Consider the following 23,376-nt stretch of genomic DNA (forward strand, 5'->3'; position numbering starts at 1 on the left):
CCTTTTTTTGAAAATTCGTAAATATTCTACCGAACAAGTAAACCTAGCCAACCGTATATTAATTTTGTTCGGAAAGAACAGGAGAATCTAGAAATAGTAATATAATAATGATTTAGAAAGTGTATTTTTTACTCTTATTTTTTAATACTCCTTTTACGTTGTTTAGCATTGTTTAATGGAGAAAAGTGGTCGAATGCATTTGGAAAATAAGACCTTTCTCTGTTGTTATTTATCCATTCTTAACAAAACAAGGTATCATTGAAAACTACTTAAAATTTACTAACTTTTTTGTTTCTTGCAATGTTTTCGTTAAGTTAACGGTTTTCGTGAAATTTGGCATAAAATATTTTAAAGTGCTGCCATTTTGAAACGGTTAATGATATTTTAGTATAATTTTAAACAAAGATAAGTCTTAATAAGATATACAGTTTTGCAAAATCTCAACGCTGTATCCCAACCCGTTTAGGAGTTATTAATGTTTTTGTAAAAAACACATAAAGACAGACAGTAAACTAGGCACCACAGACCCATGTTCCTAAGGTGAAATCTGTCTTGACCTTAGCAATAATGCGATATACATTTGTCCAGAGAGTTCCGGGACACCCTGTGTACATGTTTATAAAGCTAATTAAGTAAGGAATCCAAAAAAGTCATAAAGGTTATGGTAAAAATAACTTTTTATTTATAAATAAAATAATGTTTTTATATTTAAGCGATTTTGTGAAAAAAATTCTTATTCTCTATATATTTAGTATAAAACTTTTGTACCCAATGTTTTTACTTCAAGCCAACATAATCATCTTGTAGTGTATTCAATTACCTACATAAAAATGTATACAAAAATGTATGTTGGGTAACAATATTTGTTTTTACGTGTTAGGGGCATAATAATATAATAACATAAACAGAAAACCGCAAAATACAACCATTTATAAACACAAATTCACATTATTCAGTAAATATTAATGCATAATAAAATGCACGAAGATTACTGTTATATATACACACACATTATTTGTCTAACCATACAAAATAATAACAAATTTAGTAATAAATCGCCGATAACACGAGAGCGAAAACTCACGGGCAACAACACGCAATGGCGAATACAGGGCACTTTGTGTATGAGACCTTGACAGTAGTGACGCACTTTCGTCGTCTTCCTGAGAGAAAACGGAAATAACCCTGAGCGCAGGGCTGCCATTATGACAAGCTACATTTGTTCCTCCTCAAAATGACATATTATATGACTAGTAATAATAACTGATACTGTATGTAATTCGTAATTTCCGTACGATCGTCTAGCGACTGTTGGCGATTTGTTATAAATTTCGAAAACAGCATGTTTTCATAAATTTGTACCGGTTGTCCAATGAATATTTCGTTCTAAATATCACTACCACAATGAAGATAAAATCAAGACTATCCAGTGGTACGACCCACAACATCCCAAGACGAAAATTACCTGAGCAGGGTAATGCCAAACAAGTCGTGTTATGCTGGTTCCCAAGTGTCGGCTGCAAAAGTCGTGCTGCGCCAAAAATTAATTTGATTTCCAATCGTCGTGACATTGTTATATACCTGCTACAGAGTTTGTTTATGTAATAAAATGAAAGTTCAAAATGTGACCTTTCGAATGGTATATCTGATATGGTATATTCAGGGTGTCTAGTTTATTTCCATTATAAAATTCAAGACTAATTCCAGACTTTTCAAGACTAATTCCAGATTTTTCAAGACTAGTTTTTTCCACAATTAGTGGGTGTTGATACCAAAATGTATCGATTCTCGATTCTTGATACCGATACCAATTTTTATAGCTTAACCAAATTTTCTAAATAATACTACACCAACTCTTTGTCTTTGTCATAAAGTAGTACAGTAGAGTCCCGCAAACTCGGCGTAATGTGGACTGTAAGGGTGCCGAGTTTGTGAAATGCCGGGTTATCGGGAACTAGGGTTAAAAACAATAAAAATACAATTTTTACTTTCTCCCCCTATACCATAGTATATGGAGAAAGTATTGTTTTCGTCAAAATTTTTGAGTTTGAGTTTTGAGTGGATATATTCGTTTTGGGTCCCCCTGAACCCAAAAAAGTGGTTTTCGAAGTGATGTCTGTGTGTGTGTGTGTGTGTGTGTGTGTGTGTGTGTCTGTGTGTCTGGATGTGTACAGAGCTAGAGACCACACCTGTGGTCCGATTTCGATGAAATTTGGCATGTAGGTTCTAATCCATGGTATCTCCAGGCGTTTTTTTCATTTTTTTGAAATTTTTATTTTTAATGGGGATTTTCCCATAAAAACCCATAAAAAACGGGGAAAATCGGATTTTCTCGAAAATGGCCCGAACGATTTTGATAAAAATTTAGTATGTTGTAGCCCTTTAAATTCTGAATAAAATGGTACAAATCCCATATCTGTAAAAATTACCGTTCAAAAGTTATGGTCAAATATGTTATTTTCCCATAAAAACCCCATAAAATAACAAAAAATAGGATTTTAGAAAAAAATCCGGTTTTGATTTAACATAGTATGTTATAGTCCTTACAGTTTTGATAGTTTTTTAAAATTTTTTAGAAATTTTTATTTTTAATGGGGATTTTCCCATAAAATCCCATAAAATAACGAAAAAATATGATTTTCCCAAAAATGGCCCGAACGATTTTGATAAAGATTTAGTATGTTATAGTCCTTTATATTCTGAACAAAATGGTACAAATCCCATTCTGTAAAAATTACGGTTCAAAAGTTATTGTAAATTATGTCATTTTACCATAAAACCCCCATAAAATAACAGAAAAATCGGATTTTCCCAAAAATGGCCTGAACAATTTTGATAAAAATTTAGCATGTTATAATCCTTTAAATTCTGAACAAAATTGTACAAATCCCATTTGCGTATAGGCCTACAGTTATTTACTCTCACCACTTCCACATGATAAAGGTTTTTGACAAACTTATGGGAGAAAGTATGTGTCAGAATGCTGATACCGTTTATTAATCTTTGTTAACTACTTCTTTAATTTATATTTATATTACAAGTTAGTATTAAGTCATCAGATATAGTAAAACAAATCATTTGTACGAGCTGAGAATGATTTGACTTGAGCTGGCTTGAGTCCATGTTTAACTCGGACTCAAAAAATCACTAATTTTCTGAGCCAGGTGATGGCCGAGTTATCCAGACTGCCGGGTTATCGAGTGCAGAGTTTGTGGGACTCTACTGTATTATGATAATGTGGTGTTTCAAGTAAATAAATAATGCAGCAATAAAATATTCTAACTAGCAAATTTGGTTTTTTTTATCATGAAATCTTCCGCGAACCGTACGTTTAGACATCATCATTGACTGCAGCGATTACAGAAACGTGATCGTCGTTGTCCACGGCAAAATCATGAACACCACGGCAAAATCATGAACATTTCCCGCGGCAGTGTATACATCTTCGTCGTCTCCCGCGGTCACGGAAGCTTCATCGTTATCTCCCGCGGTCACGGAAACTGCATCGTCATCTCCCGCGGTCCCGGAAACGTAATCGTCGTCGTCCGCGATAGCAACAAACTCATGAATATTTCCCGCGGCCGATATCATCGTCGACTCCCGCGGTCACGGAAACGTCATTGTCGTCGTCCGCGATTGCGGCTAAATCATGAACATTTCCCGCGGCCGTGTAGACCCGCGGTCACGGAAACGTCATCGTCATCTCCCGCGGTCACGGAAACGTCATCGTCGTCGTCCGCGATTGCGACAAAATCATGAACATTTCCTGCGGCCGAGCAGATATCATCGTCGTCTCCCGCGGTCACGGAAACGTCATCGTCATCTCCCGCGGTCACGTAAACGTCATCGTCATCTCCCGCGGTCACGGAAACGTCATCGTCATCTCCCGCGGTCACGTAAACGTCATCGTCATCTCCCGCGGTCACGGAAACGTCATCGTCATCTCCCACGGTCACGGAAACGTTATCGTCGACGTTCGCGATCACGGCAAAATCATGAACATTTCCCGCGGCCGTTTAGACATCATCGTCGCCTCCCGCGGTCACGGAAACTTCATCGTCGTCTCCCACGGTCACGGTAACGTTATTGTCATCTCCCGCGGTCACGGAAACGTCATCGTCCTCTCCCGCGGTCACGGAAAGGTCATCGTCGTCTCCCGTGGTTTCGGAAACGTCATCGTCGTCGTCCACTATCGCGGCAAAATCATGAACATTTCCCGCGGCCGTGTAGACATCATCGTCGTCTCCCGCGGTCACGGAAACGTCATCGTCGTCGTCCGGGATCGTGGCAAAATCATGAACATTTCCCGCGGCTGTTTAGACATCACCGTCATCTCCCGCGGTCACGGAAACGTTATCGTCGACATCCGCGATCGCGACAAAATCATGAACATTTCCCGCGGCCGTGTAGACACCATCGTCGTCTCCCGCGGTCACGGAAACTTTATCGTCATCTCCCGCGGTCACGGAAACGTCATCGTCATCTCCCGCGGTCACGGAAACGTCATCGTCGTCCATCGTGGTTTCGGAAACGTCATCGTCGTCGTCCACTATCGCGGCAAAATCATGAACATTTCCCGCGGCCGTGTAGACATCATCGTCGTCTCCCGCGGTCACGGAAACTTCATCGTTATCTCCCGCGGTCACGGAAACGTCATTGTCGTCTCCCGTGGTTTCGGAAACGTCATCGTCGTCGTCCACTATCGCGGCAAAATCATGAACATTTCCCGAGGCCGTGAGAACAATCATCATTGGCTTCACGGTTACGTAAACGGAAGACGACGATCGCGGCAAAATCATAAAAATTCCCGACTTTGAAATCAAATTTAAGACTAAATCCCGACTTTTCAAGACCATTTTAAAATTCAATACTAATTCCCGACTTTCCCGATTTTCCCGACTACTAGACACCCTGTATATTTGAATGGCATGGTTCTCATCTGAGTTGATTATAAGTGTTTTTTATCGTTAAAATAATTTCAGCCCATACCATCGCACAAAGTGTCAGTAATATGCCTACCATGATTTAAGACAATTTTGTGCAGTTACCAAAATTAAACATTGTAAGAAGGCATTCAAGGAATAATGGGTATTAACAGGCAGTATTAAACAACAGTTTATTACACAATATGCATAATACAATAGCAAAACTCATCTATTATTACAATTCAACCTTAGAAAAACTTACAAGTAAAGATAATATAGTTTACCAATTCAGTTAAAACAAATCATGGTGAATTTATTGGTGAAATGTCTTTAGATTTTTGAGGAACAACCTAAAAAATCAGTTTTTGCAATGCACTTTGGTAAAACATGCACAAGTCTAAATGCAGAGATCAGTTTATATTTTCATACAAGATTCACTTAATATGTTATTACTGATTTCTTGAGCTTAGTATAAAGCTCCAAGATGCACATTTTTAGATATAAAAATTCAAACATTTTATCCATTCTTTAGATAGATTTTTCTAAAAAGCAAAATAAACTTATAATAATTTATTCCAAACGCACCGATATATTTTCAGTTTATATTTTCATACAAGATTCACTTAATATGTTATTACTGATTTGTTGAGCTTAGTATAAAGCTCCAAGATGCACATTTTTAGATATAAAAATTCAAACATTTTATCCATTCTTTAGATAGATTTTTCTAAAAAGCAAAATAAACTTATAATAATTTATTCCAAACGCACCGATATAGGTACTGCAGAGACCTATGATATTTATATGGTAATCATAAAACGTCTTTTCAATAGGATGATACAAAAATCAGCAGGCCTAATTCAATACCCAACAACGAAACAAAATAACAAATTGGTCCTAGGTTTAAAATGCAAGAACTTTATAACAGAAAAAATATAATAACCAGCTTATACCATAGTATAAATATTGTTTTTCAAAAATAACTTTATACAATGAGTACAAAGAAGTCTTGTCCATTCAGGAATGAGGTAACAAAATATAGTGCCTCAATGTCAGTGAGAGATTTTTAATTTGCCCTCACCCAATAGGAACAAGAATATCCTGTCCACTAGGAAGGAGAAGAAAAAGTCTGCAAACAGGACGCTGACTAAGATTAACCGAAACTGAAAAAGAAAAGAAAAATGTTAAACAAAGGAACTGTGGTAAATATTTATATTTTGGGGAATTGTAGTATTTTGAAAAGTCTCTAATATTTCAAACTCTTGAACATCCCAACAACTACAAACAAACTGTAATACAATTTTGGATGAGTATTTTGTGATCTTACTACGAACATCAAACCACATTCAAGATTATTGAAGGAAATAGTGCTGTCTTACTTGAGTAACCATGTTAGATGTTCTTGAAAATACTCAATATAGCTTAAACTTGTATCTTAATAAACAGAAAATATTTTAAGATTATTAATTAAATAACTAACCACTAATATTATTAAGTTTTGGTATTTTTGAACGTATTGGCAACACTTGTATTAATATACTTAAGTATGTATTTATAAGAAATACAAGTAAGCACTAAAATTTCTAAACCAATTTTACGATTCTCTTAATTCTATTGGTGAAAAACTCTTTTAATTGATTTTAAACAACCCATTTAATTTTTGGACAACCCCATGACACTATCCAGATGCGACAATAAATTGTATTAACTTACATCTGGAGGGAAGTCAACGATCTCAAACTGGTTGGCAATGTCGGGGACAATGCCCAATGCCAGAGCTAGTATTGAGCCAGCAGACACTAAGATGCTGTACAGCAAGGCCTTGTTCTCAGACAAACTTTCCATGAACGGGTGACCCTAAACAGCAACAAGAAATAGTTAAACTACTTCAACTGACAAGGAAGGGTAGAAATGGAGTTATAAATAGTGAACATGTTTTAATGAATTTACTGTGGAAATACACAACCTGTGAATCAAACTGTTGAACCAAAGTAAAACTCTTCAATACTTTTAAATTCTTCTAAACAACTTTTAAACTCTCTTCAAGAAAAGCAATTGAGGATTTAAAAGTCAGAAAAGTAATGTAAAATTATGACACAGGTGATGCCCTTGAACACTGTAAGTCACCAGTTATTTTAAATAGAGCAACCATCTTCTTTAATTCATTTATTCAAACATTTATTTTTTGATTTGGCACAAATGTCTGTAAGAAAAAAAAAACTTTTTGTAAAAGGTGATTAACAAAAAAGTTCTTTTAAAAATGGGACTAAAAATTAGGAAACTTGGACAAGAAACAATTGAGAGTTTTCAACGTCAAAGTATGTACAAAAATCGGATCAGTGTGTAAACCTGCCACTATTCAACAACCTTTTTTGCGATTTTAGTTGTGAGTTATATGTTGTGTGCATATACAGTAGACTCCCTCTTATCGGGACCCCCCTAACCAGTCAGACAGGATAACGTTTTTACCGGTCAACCAACGTCCTCTAAAACTTGTTAAATTATGGCTAAATGAACGTTGCTAACGATACATGTGCACGCCACAGGAATTACTTGAAAACCCAAATATTTTAGATTATAAAAGGTATAATGTTACCTGGATCTGCCAGAGTAATCCAAAGGCTGTCTGTCGAGACTACACGTTTCGAAGCATTAATAGCTTCATCATCAGGTCTTCAAGAAACACTTATCACTCATCAGAGGTCGTCAAATAAATATAATTTTTACAAACATACATACGAAATATAGTAGGCCTACGAACCGCGTGCGCGCACTTAGACAGGTTTGTCATGACTGCAGCGGTGAAGGTTGGTGTCGTGAACTTTGTCCCTTGCCGGTCAGCTGTTCCTGGTTAGCTATTACAGTATCATACAATGCATTTGACTGGAAATTTAGTTTGTCGTTTAATAGATCATAACTATGGCTTTTTGTTGCTTTGTATATCTCGTATTCTTCTATGGCGTTCATGAAGCTTCCTTTTGTGCAAAAATGTAGGGGTGTCATGTTTGTTTAGAAATTTGTATAGTTATGATTTTCATTAATCAGATGGGCTGCATAATTGGATTTTAAATGATTTTTTGCTTTTGGAAGATGTTCTTTGAATCCGGTTTGTCCTATATAAAAACTATTGCAATCATCACAAGATAATCTGTAAACTCCAGTTTTTTCCTCTGTTTCTAGATTATTACTGGACGATGGATTTAGTAATCGTTGTAGTTTGTTGGAAGTCCTAAACACTATCCCAATGTTTTTCTTTTTTAATTAGTTTTTCAGTATATTCGGTAGCCTTGTACCATACTCTGATGTTACAAAAATGTTGTCAAATGGGCTATCTAATCTGTTATCATTGGCTTTTTTCTTTAATTGTTTTTTGATAAGTTTATCAATCATGGCGGTTTTAAACCCATTTCTTTGGGCAATGTATTTGATCGTGTTTAATTCTTTGTTAAAATTATCTTGGCTTAATGGGACGGTGAGCAACCGGTGAACAAAACTGTTATATGCTGCCATTTTTTGTTTTGTAGGATGGTGTGAGTTTCATGTATGGTTGTGTCGGTTAGCATAGGTTTTCTATAAATATTTTACTTAAATTTGGTATAGCATTGCATTTAGATACATGATCACTTGTCTCAAATCTTTCACATGAGAAAAGTCGTTTCAGTACGGTCCATTTCCTGTCGATCCATTCCAGTTAAACTAGCTGTTAAAACTTGTCTGATTATAGAGATGTCACTTCTGCTGAATGTAGTCGGTTTAAAAAGGTTTCCGGATAAGAGGGAGTCTGCTATATATGAACTCCTATTGTTTATGAATTACAGCATGATTAGCTGTACCAAAGTTAGACATTGAACTGGCACTTACCCTGTAGTTAATGGCGAATGTCGAGACTTGTAAAGCCATGGAGATGATGTACACTGTACTGTTCAAAATACCAGGCTCAAAGTCTGCTTCTTCTTCTGGGTTGAAAGTTTTATCACTCCTGATAGAAAGTCAAGCCAATTGTTATTCTAATTTTTCAATCATTGTGTTAATCATTGTAGTACTTACAAAAAGTTAAGATAGGATATCTACCACTACCATCAATAATAGCATTGTAGCATTGACAAATTAAAATTCATTTAATGCCTTTAATCAAATATAAAAAATGGCAAATTAAAACTCCATACTCCATGATTGAAAAAAGTCTGGCAAGTTCAACCTTTGTTACATAGCTAGTTGTAAGCAGAACACATTGTGAAATTACCTATATCCTATAATATTAAATATCCATGTATATTTATGGATATCACACAGAAATTTCATAATCATGGCAATTTTAGAAACAAGGTCAAGTCTAAAGGTAACATTGATTATACAGTACCTTATTTGTAACACAGATATGGTGTACGTATTGTCAGTTAAGTAAAATCATCAGTTTATCATGATTAGTTTAAGTGAATAGAATAACCTTTTTGAATTGTGATGTTGGGTTGTAATAATTTAAGTAATTAACCAAAAGTATGGTTGGCTGATGAATAATTTGTAAACAGTATTTTGCAACTATAATCACTATTAAAATTTACTTACTTTGGTGGAGATATTAACGAAGCTTGTTGCACAAGGTAGACAAGACTTGCAAAATGTACAAAAAATTGGGATAATACTGTGAGCACTGTGTAGACGTTGAATATATTGGGTAACGGCCTCTGACGTGACAAAACCTTCAAGGGCTGTAACAAGGAAAGTCAGGGTCAAAATGCTATCACAAGTGTCTAGACAGAGTGTTAAACAATGAAATAACCACTTAAATCCCTATTCCATACATGTCTTGTAATTCACGCATTGCCTGTTGTGTAGAAACTATACATTCTTACCGATTTCAAGTTACAAGCTATCGAATACCAGAAAGATTATTAACATCACAAGTTACAGGAATACTGAGGGCATTTTAACACAGATATCAATACTTGGTTGCACAGGTTACTTAAAGATCTTGAGGTTAGTTGCAATCAATAACATTTTACTTTGAGAAATAGGTAACATGATTCATCCTACTTTCAAGTTTTCCTTATCAACTTAAAGCAAAAAAAAATTTCTCTTATTAAGCAAAATGAAATTTATCGGTACATTTGTTCTAGTCTTAGCTTCATGACCATCCCTTTACAACAGATCAACAATAATGTATTAAAGGAAAAGGTTATCTGATTAAGATAGGGCATTTGCCCTTGTCAATTTTTGACTAATATATGACAATATTTATACAGGTGCGTACCTTGGAGCGTGAGATGAAGAGAAAGCAGGCAGCCAATAGCAGACCCTGCAAAGTGGCTTGCATGTCGCTGAACTTGATACCATCCAGGTATAACACAGACTGACTGTACGCGAGGATCAGAGCGTTTAGTGCGAGTATCTTGAACATCTGTAGTGTGGTGACCAGTGTGCAGCGGCCCTGCTTCACCACATGGCAGACTGAGGAGCAAACAACACTGGTTAGAATGCATAGCTTGTGGGCTGAATATGAAAATAACTTGAAAAAACAATAGGAATATATCTATCTGGTGCATTGTTTGGAAAACATAATTCGCTAGTTTACAGGTGAAAAAAAATTACCAAAACAATGAAATGACTTAACTCCTTAACCTTATTAGGGTGGAATGTGTGAAAATAGCCTGATAGAAATGTTGACACTTGTTTGTAACTCTTCACATATAGATCTACTGTTAAATTCTATATAAATAGAGTAACAATGGACTATTGTTTTAGATTTAATCCAAGGTGCAAGCTTCAAATGATAAAAAATCAATGTTTCATTTCTTTATCTATTCAATTGTACAGTTCAGTAATTTTGTTCCAAGTTAAAGGGTGGAACTAGTATTAATTTAACATAAAATTGGTTGAAACTATAAACAAAAATAAAACAATAGCAATACCCAGAAATGATAACCTTAAAAATTAAAATACCCCCGCCGCAGCAAACCTGCAGACTAAGCGAATTTCCATTTGACTGATTGGATTTACACTGAAATGTCTACTTAAAAATTTAACATTTATTCCCGATTTAAATAGAATTAGTTTAACAAGTACTTAGGTTTGCTGCATATGGGAGGGTAAAATTGTTTTTTTTTTTTGTAAAATGTTAATAGTTAGTAAGAAATAAAAACATTTTCCAAATTTGATCAAAATATGATCATAAACAAGCAAACTACAACAGTTTACTTATTCTCCATAAGAATAACATGGGAATTTTAAATTTACAATTTTTTGGAATTTTCTCCGTAACCGTTAGGCGCATAATAACGCTTCAATATACTAAATTATTTGTTTTTTTAAGCTCTACAAAATGGTTTGGAAATAAATTGCAAAATTTTAAGTTTTTTGGGTCAAAAATGGGAAAAACCTATTTTTACCCCATAAAACCCCCCGTAAACACCCGTTCCCATGGTCCGATCATGCTGGATCGCGAACTCGTTCGAATAAACTTAGGTTTACACGTTTGTACCAAATTTCATCAAAATCGGATCATTTTTGCTTGAGTTATCGTGCTGACGGACACATATATATATATATATATAAATATATATATATATATATATATATGAATTTGAACGGATGGTGTTTTTGGCCTCTAGGGACCTCAAAACGAAAAAAAAATCGGTCCCGCGTCCAGGTCTTACCATGAGTACTACGGTAATAGCTTATTCCCTATATGGGAAATTCGCTAAAAGAGACAAAAAACCACAAGACAAACTAAACAAGCAAATAACGGGTGTTTAATGAAAAATGTGATTAAAGTGTAAGGTGCAAGACATAACGGGGTTGGTTTCATTAAAGTAACCACATACCAGAAATCGATGATTCAATTCCTACAGATCTGTAAGACGATTAAAATTGCAGTCAATTACTGTTACCAGTCTGGTGATCAATAGACAAATGCTGCTAACAAATTGAGAAACTTACTGCACTGTATGGAAGAGAGTTTGCTGGTGAATGGTGCCGCAATACTGGCATCTCCCAATTTTACAATTTGTGCTTGATCCTGTTCTTCCAGTTCTTTAAGTAGTTTTTGTAAATGTGAATGTGCCATCTGCAATGAAAAATCGTGAAATACTATAGATCCTTTGACTTTATACAGTATCTTTCACACATAGACTATTCATTAACAATAGTCTTAAATTTTAATCTTGGTTATAAACATTATTGTGTCTTAATAAAAGCCGTTCTGATATTGTTGAATGGAACAGTTGCAAAAGAACAGTTCATTATGCTATTAAAAGCACAGGGTTTTACCAATAGTGGTACTTAACTGGTATAATAATGTGTCTAGTTATCGTTTCCAACATGAACGGTTTGGTTTATTATCATAAATCATATGACCAAATAACCAAATGTGGCCAAAATACTGGCTCTGTCTTCTGCTTGAAGATGGTGGAGCAATTGGTGTCGATGTTTGCACCACTCTATCAGCTGACGATAGTGACGACAACTAACTAACTAACACTGAAATAATCATACTATAGCCTAAGCCTACTGATTGATAATATTTCATGATAAATATGCCCTAATCATCATGGTTGACAATTTGAATTTTGTAAATAAAAATATAACCAATTAACTTGGTACTGAAGGTATCGGTACCGACATTCCACCATCGATTCTCGGTCCCGGTACTTTTCCCAAGAACCGGTGGAACCGACATTTGACGTTAAGTACAGACCCATCACTACTAACCTCATAAAAATACATATAATTAAGAGATCTAAAATTGACTTTTCCTTAACATGGCTGTACTAAAATTGTATCTATGTGTAAATCATGGGGAGGATAGCTGTTAGGATTTGTGCAATGAAACATACACCTCGGAAGGTACACACCACACAAGAAAAAATCAAATTTCATGTTAATTTATCAAGTGCAAAGTAGATTGTTGAATACACGTAACACTTTTATTGCATTACCTGTTTGTCAGTAAGTGCGTTTTGCTGTCTATGGCCAAACGGTCCGGGGTTTATCATTTTCTGTTTTTCTTTATCTTTATCACTTTTTCTGTGTGAGTCTTTTTCACTTATTTTATCGGGTCTGGTTTTCTCTTTTTCCGTTGAGTTCTTCTTCTTCTCTGGCAATCGCTCAGGAGCATTTGACAGAATTGCAACACCTAAAAGCAGTTCAGATTAACAAATCAGATTAAATATTTGTCTCTTAATTAGGTTTCAAGTACACTATATACACAATCGCTTACTTTAAGGGTCAATATTTTTTGTAACTATTTCAAGATACAAACTACACTAGGTTGCCTACCCACCAACATGGGCGTGCTTCAGTGCCCCAACGTCATTGGTCCCATCTCCGCACATAAGCGTAGTGTATCCCAGGCTCTTCAGACACACTATGATGTACTCCTTCTGTTTAGGAGCCACTCTAGCGAACACTGTCACATGTGGCAAAATGTTCATCAGATAGTCTTTGTGGTTATCTGCCAAGAACTGTAGACCCTGAAACAAGACCATTTGAACATGAGTAATTAATAAAATAGGCAAGAACGATTTTTGTCGGCAGAACTTCTCCGTGGTTTCTCAACCAAATTTGTTAGTTTATGGCTCATTTGAAAGATCTCATTGAGTAGATGTCATATAAGGTTTGACATGTTTAAAACGTCCCTTGGGCTCTGCCCCAGTGGCTTTTAAAGTTCCAATGTTTACAGCTGGTAATATTTTTATATGTTAAGCTTGTAATGAAAACAACAATATTTGTGTGAGTACATGGCTTGATTCTTTAGTAATCAACTTGCGACCTTCTCATACTGTGCTCCATTTTACGTTGGAACGGATGCAGTTCCCTGTTATCCCGGCATTCGCAATGACCATCAACAAGGCACAAGGACAGGCAATTAGCAAAGTTGAAGTGTATCTTCCGAAACCTGTAATTGGACACGGTCAGCTCTACGATGCCGCCAGTAGAGCAAGGGTTTTTGCTGGGCTACGGTTCTTCGTAGAGGACACTTCTGAGCAGGAAAAAAAATTGCTTAAGAAATAATCATCGTGTTTACACTAAAAACATTTTTTATCCTGAACTTATTTGAAATTAAAAATGTACTGTTTATGAATATAAAATGTGTATTCATTACATTTATTATTTATTACAGTATTACAGTATTTATTACACCAGTGAGTGCATGCGTTCGTTCATGTAAACAAAGTGATTGGGGAAGACAATGATAATGTTTCTGAGACTAATAATTGAGATATTCTGGGTTTGGTTGCATCCGCAGGAGGCGATGTAGATGTCCAATAAACTGCGGGAGATGTCCACAGGAGATATTAAGGATGTTGCTGAGAATATAATGGACAATGATGATATTTCTTTTACAACGATTTTTGGTATGGTATGATTTCTTACACTAGGTGCACAGATGAAATATGGAGAGGGGAAGATTGTGTAAATTATGACTGTTATGTAACTCACCTCACCAGTGAGGCTCAAGTCGTAGTTGCTGACAAACTCCTTGTAAGACTTGTCTGGAGTCAATGGCAACTTGAGTGATTGGTCGATGGACTCCCAGAACCAATGTTGGTCCCCAGACGATGTCAACACTAATATTCCACCAGGCCTCTGCGTAAACCTGAGCTCCTTGGCTACATGACAAGCTGTCAGAGGGTTATCTCCTGTGATCATCACCACCTATGACACACAAAGTAAATTTAACAAGGAATGGTGGCCAAAATTGTATACCTTATTGGTCATAAGTACAAAAATTTAATAGTAAAAGATTATATGCACAGACAGATATCATCTCAAATGTATTTTTCAAAAAATACCATAAAAATTACAGAAAACTACTGTTTTGGATTACAGACTTATAAAATAGAGACGGAGATCCCTTAGCTTACCTGAGATTATTAGTCCAGTGGCTAATAAAGAGACAATAAAAGGTCACAAATCAAATATTAATGTCACTACAGGACATTTTCAGTAAGTATTGAGTTGAAACTAAGTTTACAACCTTATTGTGTACATCTATTGACTACTGGGCTCTATTTTTTTCAGATGAGCCAGATAAACTCCTATACTTACTTACTTACTGCTGCGGCGTCCCAAATCTCAGTCAATTTTTTGCTTATCTTCAAACTTAGCCTTTAAACTATTCTTTAGTTGCAGCTATTGGAAATATATTGGTGGTTTGCGTCATCTACTTGTAAACCCCAAGCAACCTACCACATGGGACGCGTTGATGATCTCCTTGATGACGGAGCGAGAGTCAGTCTTGAGGGGACAAGAGATAATGACGAACCCCGCAAAGTGGAAGTCTCGTTCCACGTCTTCTCGTGAGAGGTCTCGCACCTGCTGGTGGCTGAGACGGCCGAGTTCGCGCCAGCCTAGCGCCAACACTCGTGCGCCGCGCCGTGACAGCGCCAGGTACACTGCATCATAACTGTCTGGCGCATCCTTCAACTGCAACACAACAGGCTACTCAGTTCTGTGTTTGTGTTTTAGGTGAAGATGATTCAATGCCGTATTAAAGAAATAATTGCCAACCTTAACAAGTCAGATACAACTATACAGAGTGAATTTTAAAGCTATGGCTGCATTGTTTTATGATCGAGGTACTGTCACACAAAAAGAAATCAGATTCTGAATGTGAAAAGTAAAATGGAAATAGTAATTTATAAATAAAAAACTTTTTTAAAACAAAACGTTTTTAAACGCACTAAAAAGTTGAAAATAATTAATAAATATTTGGAGAATATAAATACTTGTAAGATTTAAAATGAAAAACGTGGGGTGCATGCAATAGATAATTTACAATTACCTTCACCTATTGAACCAATGTATTATTATCAATTGCATGCACCCAACGTTTTTCGTTTTAAATCTTACAAGTATTTATATTCTCCACATATTTATTAATTATTTTCAACTTTTTAGTGCGTTTAAAAACGTTTTGTTTTAAAAAAGTTTTTTATTTATAATTTATTTTCTACTTTTTAGTTTTTAATATGTGTGGATGTTAAATCTATTTCAAGCATTTATATCAGATTAAGACAGAGGCATGTGGGAAATCTAAGGTTTATTTGAGTTTCTTTTCATATAATTATGTATTAGATTGAATGTATGGCCTACCTACTAACTATAAATATGTCAATCTATTTAATTTATTGTTTACTTTATAGAATACTAAATAAATAACAAATGACATTATTAATAGAGGTGTGCGGATAGTGAAATTTGAGTTCGGATCGGATTCGGATCGGATAGTTATGGCTCGGATCGGATCGGATCGGATAGTAATAGGTTCGGATTCGGATATCTTCGGATTCGGATAGTTCGCTGTTATTTATTAAATTAATACCAAAATTAATAAGTTAACGTCATTTTCATATATCCTAACATTAAACTAATATTATTGATCAGATCAAAATTACTCTACTGTATGGGTCATTAGGCCTAAATTTATAAACCTGTAATGTATTTTGTATTTTTGTTTAGCCTTTTTATATAAGTTATGGTTAGTTTTAACAATATAATTTAATTGTATAACACCATTCTGGTGCAACATGTTGTACTCCTGAATAAAGATTATATGACTATGACTGTGTGTTTATAACTGTTTTTATGTCCTTAGACCACAAATACGAATGCTGCAATTACATCTTAAATTTCTATAATAGTAAATAAGAAAATAACACATGATTAAAACAAATTGAACAACATTAGCTATTAGCTGGTCGCAGTGTGTTTTTCAGTAAGCTAACATAATTTAATGTTGGCCATCAGATAATACATTAAAGTTTTAAAAGCTTGCTCGCTAATCAGTTAATGTTTATAAAAATATATAAAAGTAAAGTAGGCCTACCTACTGTAAGTTAACATTTTGTTAGTTGTTACTTTGTTGGTTGTTGAAGCTTGATTTGTGTTCAATATAAAAAAATCAAACACTTTTAACTCAAACACTGCCATGAAACTCACTACTTATTTCTCCTTAAAATTCCACAAAGAATTAATACAACAAATGCTGGTAAAAACATGTGTACTAGATTTGATACTTCATCAAGCTTAAATAAAGTAATTAATTGGCAGATCACTGTAAAGCATTACTCTATCTTACAAATAAGTATACCGACAAGAATTTGGGTTAGGGGTTAAAGATAACAATTTTCACCATAAGAACATGTTTAATAGAAAACCTCAGCTGCTCTTGAATTAGCTAGCATATAATAATGACTAAACATTGAATAAAATATTGATTGAACTATATCACACAAACAAATGAAAATAAATAGCCCCTAAATAACAAGTGGGGTAACAAAACCACACACAACATACTACATAGACTACTATCATAAATTTGAACAATTAATAAATACTTGAACAAACATAAATGGATAAAAATATATAAACTATAATAGAAAAAGTCTCATTGGATGGCACTAGTTGTCAAGAAAGGTAACAAAGGTCAACTACTCTGTTGACTAGGCACATTTGGTAAATAAACCATGGTAATTATAGCCTACAACAAACAATAATAAAAATAAAAATTTAGGTTACCTGTAAAACATTAGGGTAACATAAAACATTTAAGAATCACATAAAATGAAGAGATCATTTTGCAATAACATTAATACTTTAAATGACTAAATACTTGTTAACAATTTGTCACAATCACAACACATAATCACATTAAAATGTTAAGAACTTAAGATAAGACTAAGAACAAAATCAATACTCAGATAAAAATTCGCTAAATTTAAGAATTAAAAAAAATAAAGTCAAAGATGTATGAATGTTTTATAACTGTTAGTAAGAGCTCAGAAGTTAGGATTAATGTAGGCCTACAAGCCAAATCAGTCTTTAGCGAGAAACATTAAATACATTTGACAATATCACAATAAAATAAACATTATCACATTAAAGTTTTAAACTAAGGAGATCACTTAGAAGAATTTAAGTTAAATGAAAATTAGTTGAAGATGTAATGATTTAAGAGTTCTTAATAAGAGGTTAAAAATAAGAATATTGTAGGCCTACTACCTACTCTAAAAATCAGTCTTTAAGAATCAGTCTTTAGCAATTATTCAAAAATGTATTAGGCCTAAACAATAAACAATCAAATACATAGGCTATATCACTAAGCGGGAAAATATTGAAACACGAATTGGCACAAATATTAAGAACAAGAACTAAACTAAAATAAACAGAACAACAATAATTATTGACCGTACTGTAAATTCAAAGGCAGATGAATATTCAGGAACTAAAATTAAATAATAATTTAAATTGTAAACTATAAAACAAAATTGGTTAGAAAAGCCATCTTAAAAATATAAACAAATTACCTAAAAATACTAATTTTATACACTACATGATATATTTAAAAAGGTGTAAAAAGGCAACTGTAAAATTTGAACACAAAACAAATGACTTTGTCTGTCAGCCGAGAAACAATGGTTCACTTGAGTACTCCCTCTAGATTTGCGGATTTATGTTCCCATGCAAAAAGCATATTTCTTCTACGTGCTGGGGAAGTAGATTTTCTCGTCTAGAATTAACAATTAGGCCCGATGATGAGAAGAGCCTCTCACTGCTGGTCTGGGTCGCTGGGATTCCGAGGTAGAATTGGGCGGCTCTACTTAAGTTAGGGAAATGGTGGGCATTTACCTTCCACCAGTGTAGAGGATTTTCTACTGTGGATATTCTTTTCTTTTCCAGATAGAAATCTAATTCTTTATCGACAAGGTTGCTGCTACTTGAAGTTTCGTCATCACTTGAATCGAATGTTGACCACAATGTTTTTACATCGGATTGTTTTGAAGTTTCGGGTTGTGTCAGGTCTGCAGAGAGTTCAGTTGATGCTGATGGAGAAGTGGTTGTTGGCTTTGGTAGGTTTGCTATGCAGCTTTTAAGGGTTGTCAAAGCAAGACCTTGTTCCGCTTCACTGAAGATTTTAGTTTTGTACCTTGGATCTAGTATCATTGGTGCGATGTACATTTTGTCTTTTCTGTAAATTGGAAATCTAGATTTTATGGCCTTTGATAGTGCTCTGGCCAGTGATAAACCGGTTCCTTGTTCTCCTTTCCTTAAAAAATTCAACAAGTAGTCTTCTATAACATGAAGTGCCGGGGCAACCATGGAAATTGTTGGGTATTTCTCAGATGATAGCTGGGTTGTCACTTCCTTGAAGGGCTTTAGTATTTCTACGACACCAGAAGCCAATTTCCACTGGCTTGTTGTTAGGTTTTCTATGTCAGCTGAAGCAGCTATATCGGCTGATACGGCTTCCTTCTGTTCCAGAAGCCTACTTAACATGTCGTACCTACTATTCCACCTAGTAGCAACGTCTTGTAGTAACTCATGGTCAGGCAAAGAGAGTCTTTTTTGTATATTCTTTAGTCGGGCTCTTGCACTTGAACTGTGGCTGTAGTGGCCAACAATGTTGCGTGCTCTCTTACACATTTCATTGATCCCGGGAACTTCTGACTCAGCATCGTGGATTGCAAGCTGCAATGTATGGGCAAAGCATGGAATCCTTTCCCATGAAGACTTGTCCAAAGCAGCCTTAATGTTGGCGGCGTTGTCACTGAGGACATAAATAGGGATTTTAGGGAGCTCCCAGTTCTCCACCATCTCTTCTAGTTGCCCCAACAAAAAAAGTGATGTATGGGCCTCTGTTATGTTCTTGTTACCTAGCACAAATGACTTATAATCAAAGTCCTTTGACAGGTAATGAAGTGTTAGGGACATGAACGAGTCATTTGCCCTTGACGTCCATGTGTCTGTAGTCAGGGACATCGATAACAGACTTTTAGCATCTTCTGTAATAGTCGACTTTATTCTTTCCCTCTCACTTTTATAAAGTTCCGGAACCAATGTCCTGGAGAACGTCGTTCTGGAAGGCAGCTGGTATCTTGGTTCCAGTATATCCATCAAATTTTTGAATGAAGCCTCTTCCACTAGAGAATATGGGTGGAGGTCGGTCGTTATCATTCGCGTCACGGCCTTTGTTATCTGTATGTGTCTCGGATGTGAGGTAGTAAAACGTTCCTTTTTCTTAAAAAGATCTTGAACCGATGGTTGTTTCGAGGTTGAGGGTTGTTCTTCTTTTTGTTTGTTTACATTCAAACGCTCTTTGCTAAATTCCTGAAATTCTTTCTTGTGCCTTCTCAGGTGGTTAATAAGACTGCCAGTTGAAGCAGTCTTTCCAATCTGCAAGTAAATATCTGTATTGGAATTGGAAAACTAAAACTTTTTGATCCAATATATTTTTTACTTCAGACCAATTTATAATAATACAATTCTGCAAAGTTGGCGACACAGGATTTGATAACTGTCATTAATATGGCTGTCGTTAGACCATTTGGTAACTAACAACATAGTAGGCATAGGCCTAACCAAATTTTTACTTGGGTACAGTTTCTTAACTGGGCTACGCTAATATTGATTGAAACTATCCATTCGATTAGTAAACCTTCATGCGATTTTTTCACCATGAGCAAGTTTGGTTGGTTAGGTTAGGTTATGATTGTTTAATTTCATAATAGATATATTTTAAAATTTTGATTATTAATCAATAATTTAATTAGCGTAGCCCAGTAAAGAAACTGTACCCAATCTGATTTCTTTCGATATATCAATATTTTCGTTTTCCTTTACGATCCATACCTCCTGTTTTAATATATTTAAACACATTTCAATTACAAATTAACAAACTGATCTTGTTTGTACAAAAATAATATATTATGTCCAAAAATAAAACTGTTCTAAACTAACCTAACATAACTAACCAAACTTGCTGTACCATTTCAACATTTCGTTTGATAACAGAAAAGGCATGTGACTGAAACAAGATTTGGAAATGTTAGCCTAGAGCACGTTTGGTTGGTTAGGTAAGGTTAGTTAAGAACAGTTTAATTTCATTTCAATATAGGCCTACCTAATATTTTAAAATTCTTTGTTGATACTGAACAATATTTAAATACTTATCATAGTTGTCAGCTGACATCTTGCTCAATAATATCAGTATATCCGATTAAAAAATATAGAATAAAAAAAATTAAATTTGCTATAATAATGAATGTTTTCTTTAACAGGAAAGTACCAAATAACTTTAAGGTTAGGTTATTTTATTGTTATTATGAAAATAAATTAAGTAGGGTAAGCCCAATCTATCAATGGGCATCTGCCTCTTCATTGCCAAAACAACAAAAAACCTATCAGAATCATAGATTACTCAAGGGCCTAATTTATATTTTGTAGCCTTTCAAGATTTATTTAAGTTATTTTAATGTTTTTAGACAGTAAAAAACGTGTGGAAAGTAAGGGCTTTGATGCTAGGCTAGGCCTATAACAAGGGTGTGACTTGCACCATTGGTCCTAGCTAATTTAACTTAATCTGCAACGAATTATTCTCACAGTTAAAACATCGCATTTGAAAAATTATTAAAATTAATGTTCAACAAAAATATAACTAAAGACCTACCTTTAGCACAAGTTTGCACGTAATACATTCCGCCTTTTCGGTGTCTTCAAGTTTTCTAAAATAAGTCCATATAGCACTCTTCTTCTTTGTTGATGTAGGCCTACCGGGATCCATTTTTATTCAAAATTTGTAACATTACTCAAACAATATTTTAATTAAGTTAGTAAATTCTCTTCCCCGGTTTGTTGGTTTTGTTATGTCAATTATTGTTGATGTTTTCCAATGTCAAACGAAACAAAAACAACTCCAGTTCTAGTTCTAGTTCCAACGTTCCAGCTTCCAATCCACAGTCCAATTCACACTCACAGTCCACACGACGACCAAATAAAAATCCCACTCACCGAGTTAAACCGGTCAAAAGAATCGCGTTTTATCCCAATTCAACGTCTAAAGTCCGACCTTATCCCGCTTTACTTTTTCCGGTGTTACCTTTTTGACGTAATATGTTTAGATAAGACTATTTAAATAACACTTAAATCTTGCAGTAACACTGTCACTGTCGTAAACAAATTATCCAACAATTAATACGTTTATATATGGAAATGGAAAGCAGCAAATTCCGATTTCCGTTTCCCGCTCTAAGTCTACGATTCCCATTTTCGGGATATAAATCCCGCGGCAGTCGAACTTTTTAACAGTTGTAACGTTGTAGCCTTATTATTGTCTTGCAGTGGCACATAAATAATGGCCGACTAGTGACGTATGTAAGTGCGTCGTAGCGTAGCGCCGCCAAGGTCACACAGCACCCCTAGCAACAGACAACTTACATTGACTTTCACTTGACCTCGGTATATCTGTTCTGCTTTATCCCTGTTCATTCTAGATAAATCGAATCGTAAAGTAAAAGCAAATGAATGAACAGCCGATAAACAACTGAATGAGATTTCGGTATTCCATCATACGGCTTCGTCATCGAGCTCACGGATAATTTAGGCTAGACAAAAGTAAAACTCAAGAAAGAATATAATAAGCACGGGATTAAAATGTATTGTTATCCATTTTTATTGAATAGGGATGGGCATCGATAGGTCAACCATCGATGTTCACCTTCGAATATCGATTGTCATTGCTGTATTTATTTGTAGATTCGGTTATTTTCCACGGCGGTCGGCGACGATATTGATTTTAGTTTTGTGTCATAGACGATGACTCATCGACCGCTGTAACGTCATGTGAACGAGTGGTGTTGAAATTATTACGTCGTGGGAAAATAATGATGATTTAAGTAACCTTATGAATATTTTGACCTCTGTCTCAAACGTCATTATATACAGTCTATCCGGAAATGTCGGATATTTAACGGATAGTGTCGGATATCAGTTTTGGGCTCGGTTCGGTTACGGATATCCGAACCGAACCGAAACCGACCCGAAATTTCGGATATCCGCACACCTCTAATTATTAACAAACACCTTTATATATGTAATCAGATTGTTTATCTTTATTTTGAAATGTTTGTTTGTATAAAGAATCTCTGGGGAGCATAACCTGTCTTAACCTCTGCTCTTCGAACTGTCAAATTTAAGTATTTACAGCTGACTTAAATTAATTGATATATTTACATTCTTTCAAAATGTAAACATGGAAAATTTGGAAGTCCATGGGGCATAGTCCAAGGGAAATATGAAAATTAAATTATATAATATTGCATTGTCATCCATTTGTGAGCTATGTTTCAAATTTCAAGTCCCTAGCTCATCAGGAACTTCGTTTAAAATTGATATCAAAATTTTTAGGAAAGGAACTAGCGAGCTAATAACAACAAGTCCATGGGGCTTAGCCCAAGGGAAATATGAAAATTAAATTATATAATATTGCATTGTCATCCATTTGTGAGCCATGTTTCAAGTTTCAAGTCTTGAGCTCATCGGGAACTTAGTATAAAATTGATTGCAAAATTTGTACCGGACAAGAAAGCGAGCTAAAAAAAACGTTTTAAAAATACATACAATTTTGTACACTCAAAATAGGAAATGGTGTCAACATTTTTCAAATACAGCTTTA

General features: G+C 35.0%; 1 protein-coding gene across 1 annotated transcript in view; it reads right to left on the bottom strand.

Moving 5' to 3' along the window:
* Positions 1-5,091: 5,091 nt before the first annotated feature.
* LOC128999428 (endoplasmic reticulum transmembrane helix translocase) overlaps positions 5,092-23,376 on the bottom strand; it is a 41,605-nt gene continuing 23,320 nt past the window's right edge. Inside the window, exons 12-21 of the mRNA XM_054425948.1 lie at positions 15,114-15,350; positions 14,364-14,579; positions 13,204-13,393; positions 12,860-13,056; positions 11,862-11,988; positions 10,177-10,373; positions 9,492-9,634; positions 8,787-8,904; positions 6,639-6,782; positions 5,092-6,088 (exon numbers count right to left, since the gene is read on the bottom strand). Of these exons, the coding sequence (XP_054281923.1) occupies positions 5,978-6,088; positions 6,639-6,782; positions 8,787-8,904; positions 9,492-9,634; positions 10,177-10,373; positions 11,862-11,988; positions 12,860-13,056; positions 13,204-13,393; positions 14,364-14,579; positions 15,114-15,350 (1,680 nt within the window). The 3' untranslated portion in view covers positions 5,092-5,977. The remainder of the gene's footprint in view (positions 6,089-6,638; positions 6,783-8,786; positions 8,905-9,491; positions 9,635-10,176; positions 10,374-11,861; positions 11,989-12,859; positions 13,057-13,203; positions 13,394-14,363; positions 14,580-15,113; positions 15,351-23,376) is intronic.

This window comes from Macrosteles quadrilineatus, unplaced genomic scaffold (genome assembly GCF_028750875.1).
Source record: "Macrosteles quadrilineatus isolate MER2022 unplaced genomic scaffold, UCM_ALF_1.0 Scaffold_8__2_contigs__length_117827958, whole genome shotgun sequence".
Taxonomy (NCBI): Eukaryota; Metazoa; Arthropoda; class Insecta; order Hemiptera; family Cicadellidae; genus Macrosteles; species Macrosteles quadrilineatus.